Consider the following 13,972-nt stretch of genomic DNA (forward strand, 5'->3'; position numbering starts at 1 on the left):
CGGAAGTCGATGGAGAAGTCAGCCACTGACTGGTTCCCTTGGCGCAGGGAGAGCAGATCACGGGCGGCATCAGGTCCGGAAGCACCCAACCCGAACACCTTGCGTAGTTCTTCAGAGAAGGCCTGGAATGATGCACAGGCGGAAGTCCGCCTCTCCCACTCTGCTGTTCCCCAGAGGAGGGCTCTGCCGGTCAGGTTGCTAACTACGTATGCCACCCTGGCCTCCTCAGTGGCGAACGTGTATGGCTGCAGGCCGAAGAGTAAGGAGCAGGAGGTCAGGAATGAACCGCAGAGTTCAGGGTTTCCATCATATCGCTCAGGGGTTCCCACTCTAGGCTCGGAGATCATTCTGGGCTGTGGCAGAGCTGGAGCAGGAGTTTCCGGTGTGGGGACTGGAACTGCAGAAGGGCGAGTGGACATCAGCTGTTGCAAGTGGGCGGAGAGGGCTGCAAAGGTATTGGTGTTGGCCTCTGCAGCTTGTCTGGGGTATGCATCAGCCTCCTCCATTCTCTGCTGTTGCTGCATGAGCGCATTCTCAATCCTCTCAAACCGATCCTGTGGTGAGGGTGGTCCTGCTGGGTCCATGTCTGGCCAGATTGTACTGTAATGTGTGGTGTATGGACCCAATTGCAGTACAAAGGAGTCAGAAGACAGTAGTAAAAAGTTTAAGGCTTTACTGAGACTCTGGCAGACAGACAAACGGTTTAGAAACCGGCAAACAGGAATCAGGAGAGGAGAGGCAAAGTTCTTGGTCAGGGACAGAAGGCTGGGTCGAATTACCAGGAGGCAGACGAAGCACGGAATCAGGGACAGGCGAGGTCGGTACCGGTAAAGCTGGCAGGAGAACGCTGGAAAGACATGCATGGCATAGAACAATCTGGCAAAGGATAGAGTGTGGAGCTGGTGACTATATGCTGGGCTGATTGCATGTGATGAGAGGCAGCTGTGTGCACAGGTGAGTGGAGTTAACTGATGAGGTGTGTGTAGCTGACAGGCTGAGTGGGGCAGAAGCAGGATCAATGGAAAATTACTGATGGTTGGATGACTAAACTGTGACAATATGTCATCTGTGGATCAACATGTCTCTTCATTGCCTGCAAATCAAAGAGGAAATCCTAAGGCCATTCCCTCATTTCTGCTATGTATAAATCTCCTCTTTCTGTTAATTTTATTCGTGATTACTGGATATTTAATGCAAGGATCCCCAATCACCAAGTGGTTAAAGAGAAAAAGAGAAAAAAATTTAATTAAGCCTATAGTGGTTCAAGATTCAAGAAGCTGAATTTATCCCGAGGGAAATTGCTGTGCAACAGTTATGGAACAAGGGGGATAGTACTAAATAAAATTAAATAAGATAAAATAAAATAAAATAAAATAAATAAAAATAAAACAGACAGATAAGATAAAGTAAAGCTAACATAAAATAACACAAGTAACTGAGTACAATCTGTGTGGTGTGCAAATAGCAGCCTCAATAAAGAAAACAGTAAATACAAGCAAGTGATTAGGAGAAGTGTCATTGTAAAGTGTCATTCGGTAAAGTGAAATAGGATAAAGTGCCATTTCAATTCAATTCAGTTTCAATAATAATAGTAATAATAATACATTTTATTTGTAGTGCCCTTTACATCGCAAGATCTCAAAGGGCTACAGTTTAAAAAAAAAAGAAAAAGAAAAACAAGTAAGTAGTTAAGTATAAAAGTAAAAAGAATTTGGCAGACATCTAAGAGGGGGGACCATATGTTTTGCCTGAGGTTGATGAATTAAACAGTCTTATGGCCACAGGCAGAAAGGACTTCCCCTGGTGGTCAGTCCTACAAAGGGGTGGAATGAGTCTGTTGCTGAAGGTGCTTCTGTGGGAGGTAAGCACCTGGTGGAGAGGGTGAGTGTTGTTGTCCACGATGCTGTGCAGTTGACACAGCATCCTCCTCTCAGACACCACCAACTAAGAGTCCAGCTGGATCCCCAGTCTTCCTGATGATCTTGTTGGCATCTGCTGCCCTCAGTCTGCTGCCCCAGCACTCCAAACCAAAGACGATGGCACTGGCTACCACCGACTGGTAGAACATCCTCAGCATTATGTTACATACATTGAAAGACCAGAGACTCCTCTGGAAATAGAGCCGGCTCTGACCCTTCTTTTACACAGCCTCAGTGTTCTTGGCCCAGTTCAGTTTGTTGTCCAGGTGTACTCCAAGGTATTTGTAATCCTGGACCACTTCCACAGTATCACCATTGATGGAAATGGGTGTAGGGGCAGATTTCCTCCTAAGGAAATACACCACCAGCTCCTTTGTCTTGGTGGTATTAAGATGCAGAGTCTCACACTACTTGATGAAGGAATCCACAACACCCCTGTACTCCTCCTCTGTCCCCTCACTGACACAGCCAACAATTGCAGAGTCATCCGAAAAGTCTGCAGTCCTGCAGTCTGACATACTGTGGACGACCCATCAGATAGTCTGTAATCCAGGATCGCCGTCAGCTTACTCCCCAGCAGGGCAGGCCAGATGGTGCTGCACGCACTGGGGACATAAAAAAACACCCGCTCAGCTGTGAAGGTCTGTGAGTGTGGTGATTGGGGAGGGGGGAGGTGATGATGGTGGGGGAGAAAGCACAGGTATGGTGTAGTCATACGCCATAACCCCCCCCCCGCTGTCTGGCTACCAGATTGTTTGTTGCCAGTGATGTACCTCATGCCGCTCCACACGTCCTTCAAGTTGTTCTGCTGTCTTTTCCCTGTTGGATCCCCGGGGTGTTGTTCCGTAACGGCATTGAATTCAGCTTTATTTGCTGTAGTGGCTTGAATATAGCATATAGTATAGAATAGAATAGAATAGAATAGAATAGAATAGAAAAATAGTTTATTCACCCCCCAGTGGGGGAAATTCAAATTAGTCGAGTAGCTAAGAAAAGTTAAATATTTACAATGATTGCATACTAAACAATAATAATAATAATGATCATAATAATAATGATAATAGTAATCAATGACGAAATAAATACATTTATAAATTTGAATAGAATATGTCAGCAGTCACTATTAAAAAACCTTATGGCTGTGGGAACAAAGGACCTCCTGAACCTCTGAGTTTTGAGCGCAGTGAGATGAGCCTCTCACTGCAGCTGCTCCTCTGATCTGCCAGTATTCTGTGGAGAGGATGTTTATTATTCTCCAAAACATAGTACAGTTTCCTCATCCGTTGCTCCACCACAGCACTGAGAGGGTCCAGTCTTCTACCTACAACAGAACTGGCCATTTTTTACCAGTTTGTCAGGGCGCCTACAGTTTTTGTCTGTAGTGCAACTCCCCCAGCAGACGAAAGCATAGAACAGTGCACTCTCAATGATAGTGTGATAAAACATGCATATCATATCACTATAGACATTGAAGGACCTGAGCCGTCTCAGGAAGAAGACACGGCTCAGGCCCCTCTTGTACACTGCTTCTATGTTGGCAGACCACTCCAGTTTATTATCCAGCACCACCGCCAGGTATTTGCAGGTCTGAACAGTCTCTATCTCCCCTCCATCAATGCACACTAACTGATAAGGAGTTTTAGATCTCCTGAAGTCCACCACCAGCTCTTTGGTTTTGGTATTGTTCAGGAGCAAAAAGTTTTTTTTGGTCCAGTCATAGAAGGACTCCACAAGGTCCCTGTACTCCTTCTCACATGCCACAACAGCCGTATCATCAGAATACTTCTGTATGTGGCAGGACTGTGAGTTGTACCTGAAGTCTGTGTACAGGGTGAAAAGAAAAGGAGCCAAAACAGTACCCTGCGGAGCCCCAGTACTGCATTCCAGTGTTTCAGAAACACATCTCCCCATCCTGATATACTGTGGTCTGGCAGTCAGATGTCAGGGAGGGGGCCACACCCATACCTAGAAGTTTGTCTGTCAGTATGGGAGGCCGTATGGTGTTGAAGGCATTGGAGAAGTCAAAGAACATGATTCTCACATATGAACAAGGCAGTATGTACAGAATCGTGTCTTCCACTCCTTTGTCTTTCTGGTAGGTAAAGTGGAGGGGGTCAAGATCCCCAGCAACCTGCAATCTCATCCGACGAGCAAAGATTCTCTCTGAGGTCTTCATGATATGAGATGTCAAAGCCAGCCTGTAGTCATTCAGCTCCACCGGTTTCCCTAATTTAGGCACCGGTATGAGACAAGAAGTTTTCCACAGAGGTGCCGCAGAGGTGGAGGTGTGGCTAGGTTCAGGAGGTCTAGTGGTGGAAACTGCTGCAGAGGTGGAGGTACAGCTGGACAGAAGTTATGGTCCTCGTGGCCCTCCACACCTCCTTGGTGTTATTGTTCTCCAGCTGTCTCTCTACCTTTTTCTTGTACTCCACCTTAGCTCGACGTAGTGTCTTTTTAAGCTCCCGTTGTACATTCCTCCACCTTTCTCGATCTCTATTCTGGAACACCATCTTTTTCTGGTTCAGGAGGTCTTAGATGTCACTGGTGATCCATGGTTTATTATTAGGATAGCACCTTACAGTCCTCACTGGAATCACAGTGTCCCTATAGAAGTTAATGTAGTCAGTGATGGTGCTGACCCTCCTGTTCATGTCAGTGTCCATTTCTTCTTCCTCCAGCAGTACAGACCAGTCTGTGACATCACAGCAGTCTCTCAGTGCATCACGCGCCTCTGGTGACTAATTCTTGAAAGATCTGGTAGTAACAGGAAGTCTTTGTACACAAGGTCTGTATGTGGGTTGTAGATAGACCATGCTGTGATCAGATTTACGCAGTGGTGGAAGAGACACTTCCCTGTAACCGGGCACTCACACCAAAAGCATCTTGAGCGGCTGAGGCGGCCAGCTGCCATTCATTTTCAATGTAAACTGGCGGCCGGCGTTGTGAGTGGCGCGTTGTCAGCTTCATGAGCTTCTTGAGCTTCATGAGCGGCGTAAGCTTCGAAAGTTGAGAGAGGCTCAACTTTATGCAAATGAGCAGCGACGCGACACAGCCGATCTGGATTCCGAAGGCGAAAGGAAAACCATCAAGGATAAACTTATTATTGCAGGAACCGATGGATAAATGGATTATTATATATGCCTGCTATTTGAAAGCCCCGTCCCTTCGGCCGCTTGGGCTTCTTTGGCCGCTTTGGCAGCAGAGGCGGCGGGTTGTGAGCGCCCTGAGTGCAATATAAGTTTTGGTTCTTATATAAATTGTTTTTATCTGTTTTGTAAAGTTTCCGTGAGTTTTTTGAAAGGCGCTTTTAAATAAAATGTATTATTATTAGGCTATATCATAAGGTTGAGGTCGGCTCTTTGGACATTTTTTACCAATATGTCGATATGTTTTTTAATTTTAGTCGGATAATGGAAAACAAATTTGTGACTTGGATCAAAGTGACAGAGCAAAGTTCCAGTGTGTTTTGACATCTAGTAAAATTTAGAAAAAGCCTCGATTACTTCTTGTGTAAGATAGTCCTTGGCGCTTCTCTACATGGACACCTAATGTTGGTGCATTACAAAATTATCAAAAAAAAAAGAGTTCACCCCATATATAGTGGCATTTGACTACGTAAATGGGACAGCTGATCACTCCACCACAGTTCTGTAAGTGGCAGAATGAACAAGGAAAAGTACAACAGCTGACTAGGATGTGAATGTTCGTAAGAGAGAGAAAAATTTAGGCATTCTGTTGCATCTACTGAAAAATAACAAGAAATAGCATTTTTTTCCAATTCCTTCACTTACTGCCTATGTGCATACAATATCCTATGTTACAGCCTTATTCCCAAATAGAATAAATTAATCTTTTACCTCAAAATTCTACACACAATACCCCATAATGATAAAGTGAAACAAGTTTGTTTGAAACTTTGCAAATTTATGACAAATAAAACATTTTTTTACATAAGTATTCACAGCATTTGCCATGACCCTTCAAAAGTGAGCTCAGGTACATCCTGTTTCCACTGATCATCCTTTAGAAGTTTCTACAACCTGATAGCAGTCTGCTTGAGGTAAAGCACACACTTTTCTATAAAAGGCCCCATAGTTGACAGTGCATGTCAGAGCACATAAATAGGTGTGCCAAGCTTGTAGCATCATATTCAAAAAGACTTGAGGCTGTAATTGCTGCCGCAGGAGCTTCAACAAAGTATTGAGCAAACGCTGTGAATACTTATGTAAATGGTCTATTTTTGTTTTTTATTTGTAATAAATTTGCAAAAATTTCAAACAAACTTGTTTCACTTTGTCATTATGGGGTACTGTGTGTAGAATTTTGAGGTAAAATATTAGTTTAATCTATTTGGGAATAAGGCTGTAACATAGGATATTGTGGTAAAAGTGGAGCGCTGTGAATACTTTCCGGATGCACTGTACACGTCTCTACTGAGCTATTAGTCAGCTCAACTGCAATGCTGAAAAGAAACCAAGGGTTCTTCTTTTTCCTGTCAGTGATTAATGACAATCACTTCTAGCTCCCTGAAGCATTTTATTGAACTGTCCTTCCAGACTAAGTGGAATTCTTTTAAATTGGTTCAATGCAAATTTCTTACCAATCTCTTTGAAGTCAACTTTCAAGCACTTAACTGTGAATCTGAATAAAGAGCCAGCCTCTTGTATGGTTTGGATGCAGCTGCTCGACCATAGAAACCTGTTCTATGAACCTCTCTACGCTTGTTCTTGAGCTAATCTGAAGGCCACATGATATTTGGAGGTCTGTGGCGATTGACTCTGCAGAAAGTTGGCAACCTCGGCACCTTGCGCCTCAGCATCTGCTGACCCAGCTCTGTCATTTTACATGGCCTACCACTTCATGGCTGAGCTGCTGTTGCTATATGGATGAAGTGAATTTAATTAAAACCATTAAGTGCCATGCCATTAAAGGTGCTTATGATACCTATGACTCATGTCAGTATCTTTTTTTTTCAATGTATTGTGTAATTGAATATAATGATAAATATTAATTGTAAAAACAATGAAATAGTGCTTGTGGTATCCTTGTTTATAAACAAGGCTCTTCACAGTTCTGAATCTCTAACTTTGGCAACAATTACTGTAAACTCCTGTGGTTATAATTAAAATAATTTTGTCTATGTGATAAGATTGTTTGCTGTGACATCAAAATGTCACATGTTGGGCTCTATTCAAATGTGTTTTATTTTGTTTAAAGGTTCCTGCTGATGGACCTGGACTTTACACTGGCCCTATCTTCACTGCTGCTTCAACAGGCCCACTTTTCTCTACATAGACATACAAACAATATTGGGAATTCTCGTCAGACCTTTTTCACTGCAGAAATTTTTACTTGTGACAGTCAGGAAAGCACATAATGTGTTCCACTTAAACAAGTTTGTGTTTTTAGTATATGCTGTTTCACTGTAGTGATGTACTTGTACAGGTAATTGAATTAAGCCATAACAAATTTTACTTGTGTTTTCTCTGAGTCAAAATGTGAAGAAAAATAATTACCTTTATGTCGGTGTTGTTGTCCAGATCCACTTGCAAGGTTGTTAGGATTGGTAATATGTAATTAAATTAAAAGTTGATGAAGTATGCATGTAATGTATGTATATACGTTAATGTACATATATATATGATGTATGTATCGTATTGTAGCAGTTGTCTAACCCTAAGTAAATACAAGTTTCTTTTCAATGCATTTGTTTGTCACAACCAAACAAAGTCATGTTGGTCTGTTAAGTGAAGATTTATACCTGTAAATTACTTTGTTTCGTTAACTTCTCTGTTTGACTTGATATTGTGACTGGCCTTACTACAAAATGATTGTCATACAGGCTGTTAAATTCTAAGCATAGCTTTCTAAAATATGCTACTGGAAATAAAGACTATATTTATGTAATGCTGTAGAGAAATCCCTTTGCCTCTCTTCTTTCAGTTTTAATGTTTAATATGTACCCTGACTTTCCTGTCTTGTTTGTTTCATATGAGCAGTATTGTCAGCAACTATGAGCAACTTGTCCAGTGTTTGTTTTTGAGAGAATATGTGTGCAAAACTAAAGACATTTCCTTCTGCCTCTGCTATACTTTGTGAATGCCATGTTCTAGATATTTTTCTTAATCCAAGATAGCACCTATATTGTCTTAATCCTCTGTTGCCTCATAATGATGTGGATGCAGGTATCATGCCTCGGACTGTAGGCATGCTGCCTTGTAGTTTAGTTTATTAAACCATGTTTTTATATTGTCAGCCATTTGCCGATGTTGAACTTCATGCAACAGTTCATCTGTGGGTTGCTGAGCATAGATTATTTTGGGGGAAAATTATATATATAAAATATGAAGTGGTTATACAAGAATTTGCTCCTCTCTATTTGTTTTGTGAGGGTTATTTTCGCTTTTCTGTGATTCGCTGCAGCTGCACACCTTATATCAGAGCAGTCATAATGTTGTTTTGCTAATAAAGCCACTTAATTCAGCCAATTTCCACAAGATGGACGGTAGTTGTCCAGCCTGCCGACCTGCACTCTGCTGCCAGTCCTTAGCATTTTGCCCATTTCCACTTGGGTATGCAGTGAATTCCCTCCTCTCATATGGTAAGTTCATTGAGTAAAGCAGTTTTTTGGTATTATGGAATAAGATGGTCCATTAAGGAATGTCTAGCTAAAGTGATGTAGATCTCTTTAGTAGGGAATCACAGCTATTTACTGATACTGACCATGCTCCTCTCCATCCTTGGAGAGAATAGTTTTTAACAGCTTAAAAAGGAGAAAGTTGTTTACAAGCAGAAGCGGCTGACTGTGCCCAGCTAACGCCTAGCAAAAAGACCTCAAATTCACAATAAGTTGAAGGTGACGTTACAAAGGTAGGGAAAAGGATAACCGAGAGAAAGGAGAAGGAAGTTTAATCCATTTCTAACCTCGATCATCAGTATTATTGTAAGCTCACAGAAAAAGTGCACAACCTTAAAACACTAATTTTCCAGACTCAAATACCCAAATGCAAACATAAGTATTGCTATGCTTGTTATAGTACTTATGCAAATGGAATAATCCTGTAAATGTTACTGCACTCAAAATATTAAAGTGTAAGTTATGAGTCTCTCTGTTATTTAGTGTTAGAATTCAACATGTTTTTGTGTTTAATGTTTGCCTCTTACTCAATGCTGGATGTGACATGATCAGCTTGGTCATTGGCAAACTGCAAACACAGAACTCCAATGGGGATATGACCTGAATTAAAAATGAAATTTAAACAAAAAATTGATTTTCTGAACTTGATTCAGTCTTTCAAACAATAGAAAAATTAATTATTAAAACCATTTATTTAAGTTTTAATAAGAACTAGAAAATTTATATTTTTTTTCTTTTGGAAGGAATAAACATAATTAAATTTCCCTCTGGGCTCAATGTGAAACCAAACACAGGCCTAAATAGTATCCTTTTTCTTTATTCTTTACAAAAAAAAACAGGTTTGAGACAGGTTTACAAACTTAAAACAATGTCCTGTTTCAAGTTTTGAACATATACATAAATATTACCTATAAGTACAGATATCTGACAGTGACACTGTGCATATTCATATTCAAAATAAAAGTGCCTCTCTATGGAAAAAAAGTACTTGTATCCAATTACCATTTTGTAAACATAGTATCCCACATTGAATGCTGTCACAAAAAAGATCATCTTTTAATTTTCAAACATAACCTTAAACAAACTACATATTTTTGCAGTTGTATGCAATTCAAGGGTTGATGACAGCAGAGGCACAGCAATGGGATGGTACTCTCATCTTTTCTCATCAGACACCTCAGACTGTCATTATTACTTTTAGTACTGTTATCTGCTGAAATACTTATGCAACTGTGGGGTGTGTCAGTGGTGGGCAGGAGGCTGAGAACAGATTTGGTGGACTACTTTGTGGCAGTGTGTAATAGCAGTCGCATAATTTTTAATGTAAAATTTAGGCAATTCTAAACTGATCCTAGAAGTAAGTGGGAATATGTATGGCTGTTTGTCTGTGGCCCTATGATGGACTGGCTACCTGTCCAGGGTGTACCCTGCCTCTCGCCCAATGGCAGATGGGATTGAGTCCAATTGTGGGATTTGCAATAATCCAGCTAGCCCCTGATATATGAACCTGAGTCTGCGAGCCTTCAGCCAGTCATGAAGCCTGCTGGCATCAAGCCTGTCCCTGTTCTTGTCCCTGGGTCTGCAGGCTACCTCAGGTTTTGAGGGTATCCAACCAGATAGAGCCCAAGAAGGACCGTGCTTTTTTTTTTGCCTCACCTGTTCTGTCTGCATCTTGGTTGGTTCCCAGAGCTTCCCCACCTTTGCCAACTTTTTCTGCTTTTCCAGTCCTGACTGCATCCTGGCTGGCCCCGAAATGGGTGTCGGCCTCACTGGTCATATTTGCCTCTCTGGTTCAGCCTGCATTACGACTGGCCCCCTGAGGGGTTCCTGCTACACCAGAGCAATCAGCTTACAGGCAACCCCCCAGAGCGGTGCGGCCTGTCCTGTCTGCCTCGCCTCCAGGTCACACTCTAAAGCAGCTTCACTTGTCAGCCCAGCCTCTCGGTCACCCTCTAGAACTGTAGAATCTTTTACTCCATATTTTTTGGTTCATGTTCATGACCCCATGTTCATTGGGTTTTGTTTTGGTTCTTAAATGAATGTTTTCATTAGATCTTCTGGTTTTATTTTGTCATTTGGTTGCCAATTTGTTTATCCTAGCCTAGATTCCCTTGTATCTTGAAATACTATTTGCTTAAGTTGTTGTGGAATCTATCTTTGGTTTAGGTCAGTTCCCTACGGTGGCCCTGAAGTGCAAAACACAATGGCAAATAAAAAAAAACACACCGGCAAAAGAGAAAACATAAAAACAAAAGAGAAAACACAACAGCAAAAGAGAAAACATAAAAACAAAAGAGAAAACATAAAAACAAAAGAGAAAACACAACGGCAAAAGAGAAAACATAGAAGCAAAAGAGCAAACACAACAGCAAAAGACAAAACACCACGGCAAAAGACAAAACACAACGGCAAAAGACAAAACACAACGGCAAAAGACAAAACATAAAAACAAAAGAGAAAACACAACGGAAAAAGAGAAAACATAGAAGCAAAAGAGAAAACACAACGGCAAAAGAGAAAACACAACGGCAAAAGACAAAACACAACGGCAAAAGACAAAACATAAAAACAAAAGAGAAAACACAACGGAAAAAGAGAAAACATAGAAGCAAAAGAGAAAACACAACGGCAAAAGAGAAAACACAACGGCAAAAGAGAAAACACAAAAGCAAAAGAGAAAACACAAAAGCAAAAGAGAAAACACAACGGCAAAAGAGAAAACACAAAAGCAAAAGAGAAAACAAAAGCAAAAGAGAAAACAACGGAAAAAAGAGAAAACATAGAAGCAAAAGAGAAAACACAAAAGCAAAAGAGAAAACACAACGACATTAATCAAAACAGAAAAGGTAGGTACCCTTGGGCGACGTGAATCGTCGCTGATTGGACTGGTGGTCAGTCATTTGAACTGGAAGGACAACACAGCCAGATAAACAGAAACAAACGAACACGTCGCAATGTATTGCAAAAACTGTGGCAAAGAATTTGAGGAAAAACCAAACTTCTGCAGTGATTATGGGAAAACGCTACAAGAAGACAGTGATGACACTCATGCGTGAACTTCAAGTAAGTTAATGGATGTAACATTGATGTAATGTTTATGTTTGGATAGTGCAACGTTAGCTTATCAGAGCAAGTTAGCTAACTTGCATCAGTTTACAGACTTACTCAGCAATTCCTCTATGGAAACGTCAGTATACGTACTTGTAAAAAAATATTACGTTTGCATATTGGTCGACTTCTTACGCTCTATGGAACGCTCTATGTGTGTGCATGTAAAATAAAGACGTGATAAGTGGCACGTCTTATCATCTATGGGTGAGGGGGAAAAAGGTGTTTCATGAATGCTACTGTTTGAAGTGAAAAATGTTTTATGTTACCACTTGCCAGAGTTTCTTATGGTGATCAGTAACATTAGAGTGCACACTATAGGCAGTGAAACTTAAGACAGGCATATTCATGTGCATCTCCCTTTTTTGTTGCAGCTCTTGATCCGGTCGTAACAGTGTCTCCAAAACTGCACCCCTATTTTGTAAAAGATAGTGTGTTGTCTTGATTTGATTCTTGTATGCTGTAAAACATTAGGCTACTGCTGTATGTATGTATCTGTATAATCTACCATATTTTCCTTTGCTTCCCTGTAGCATCACAGACTATTCAAACCCCTACTCTGTACTCTCTACTCCTGTCTGGAGTACAAAAAGAGAAAGACAGAGGAGAGGCAAAAATTTTCTTGTAGGAAAATGGAGGCAAAAATCCAGGTAAATTGGTTATGGCTCAGAGTGAGAATGAACAACTGTTCACTAGCTGTTGAAATTCTTCCATTATCTCAGTCCTCTAAAAGTAAGTCTGATGGTAGGGTCAGTTTTATGGTGACCAATATATCTTTTGCCTGTACTAATGGGCTTCTGTGCTACGACCATAGTGCTCAGATAATGACACTGTCCTGTTTTCACTTTTGTACATATTTGCTAGTTTCTGATCACGATGTAACTGTAACTGTAACATGCAAATATTCATTGTGTTATCAATTATCTGTATCGAAAAGTAACCTTCAAATCTGCTGTTTACTAAGTTTAAGGCATGCATGATTGGCACTTAAGGTTAGGTTTGCCCATAGTGGCTCAGTCGCAGCAGCTCGAGACTAACCCTTCATTCTAACCTCATTATTTTGTTGTAATAAAGGCTAATTAAAATGAAAATTTGACGGTTTGGGTCACTCTGCTTTGAGGGATATTTTTGAGTTAATAATTCTATAATAATTGCATTTTGTATCCAAGTGTGACATGTAACATAACATTAATGATCATGAGCATTAATTAAGTAAACATTTATCTTTAACATTACCCACTAACAGTCCAATTTTTTTTTTTCCAGACAAATGTTCGTTTGATGACCATTGGGAACGGTGGTGGTGCCAAACCACAGCGTGGGAAAACTCTTTGCCTTTCAACACAGCGTGACACCATGCACTGCCTTGCAGCTCTCAAAACAACAGGCACTGGGAATATACCTACTCATATGACTATAGGGATTATTACAATAGGCTAATTTGCCAAAATGTTGAACAATCCCTTTTAAGTAATCCATAGAGTTAGTTACATAATTATGTTGTCATTTGATTGAATATTTAGCCTATTTCTACATTTCTTAATTTTCAGACTATACACTTAGATGAAGACAATACTTATCCAGGTACCTCTGGATGTCTTGATGTCAAGAGCTCCTGTTATAATTGTGTTTTGTCTTATTATATATAGAGTGGTGGACAAAATATCACAAACGCAGCATTATTGAGGGGTAAATGCATTTCTCACCTGACAAAGATTAGATGTTGTTCAGTTTAAGATGGAAGATCGGGCATTTATATAAATAATCTGTGCACATACAAAAATACACCAACCTGTTTTCACCTATTGTCACTGATGATGATGATGAAGTTACCATTCCTGAGGAAAGATATGACATGCCCTCATAGATAACAAAAACACTCTTAGAGAATATAGACATAAGTTCAAAATTAACCAGGTCTCTATTGTGTCCAAAATTTAATATACAAAACTGATAAGTCACTAAAATGAACACCAATCTGACTTTCTCTGCCTGTAACTATTTGGATCAGGTCCAGTTATTGAGATTTGTGGTTGAAGAGAGTCCATTGGAATTAGGTTAATAATGATAAAAAGTTGCTCATTGTTTTAGAGACTGACTCATCAGTGTCTCTCATGTTAATGGAGTGTCAGGACGTGGTTTATGAATATGGAATGAAAGATTTTTGTTTATTAAAGTAGCTGCTACGCTTTGAGTATATTTTGAAAGTCTAAATTTGCATTTGCAATTGACCACAAGAAAGTCAGCAGGTTTAACATATCAAGAGCTGATGTAAGGGATGGAGCTGTGAGAGGATTTGGACACAGCT

General features: G+C 40.5%; 1 protein-coding gene across 3 annotated transcripts in view; it reads left to right on the forward strand.

Moving 5' to 3' along the window:
• The window catches only part of LOC140290082 (uncharacterized), a 91,533-nt gene extending 83,250 nt beyond the window's left edge, over positions 1-8,283 (forward strand). For all 3 annotated transcript variants that reach the window (XM_072379319.1, XM_072379322.1, XM_072379320.1), the window contains one exon: positions 7,137-8,283. In XM_072379319.1, the coding sequence (XP_072235420.1) occupies positions 7,137-7,214 (78 nt within the window). In that variant the 3' untranslated portion in view covers positions 7,215-8,283. The remainder of the gene's footprint in view (positions 1-7,136) is intronic.
• Positions 8,284-13,972: the final 5,689 nt, after the last annotated feature.

Source organism: Leuresthes tenuis, unplaced genomic scaffold, assembly GCF_036924035.1.
Source record: "Leuresthes tenuis unplaced genomic scaffold, fLeuTen1.0.hap1 SCAF_1, whole genome shotgun sequence".
NCBI classification, from domain to species: domain Eukaryota; kingdom Metazoa; phylum Chordata; class Actinopteri; order Atheriniformes; family Atherinopsidae; genus Leuresthes; species Leuresthes tenuis.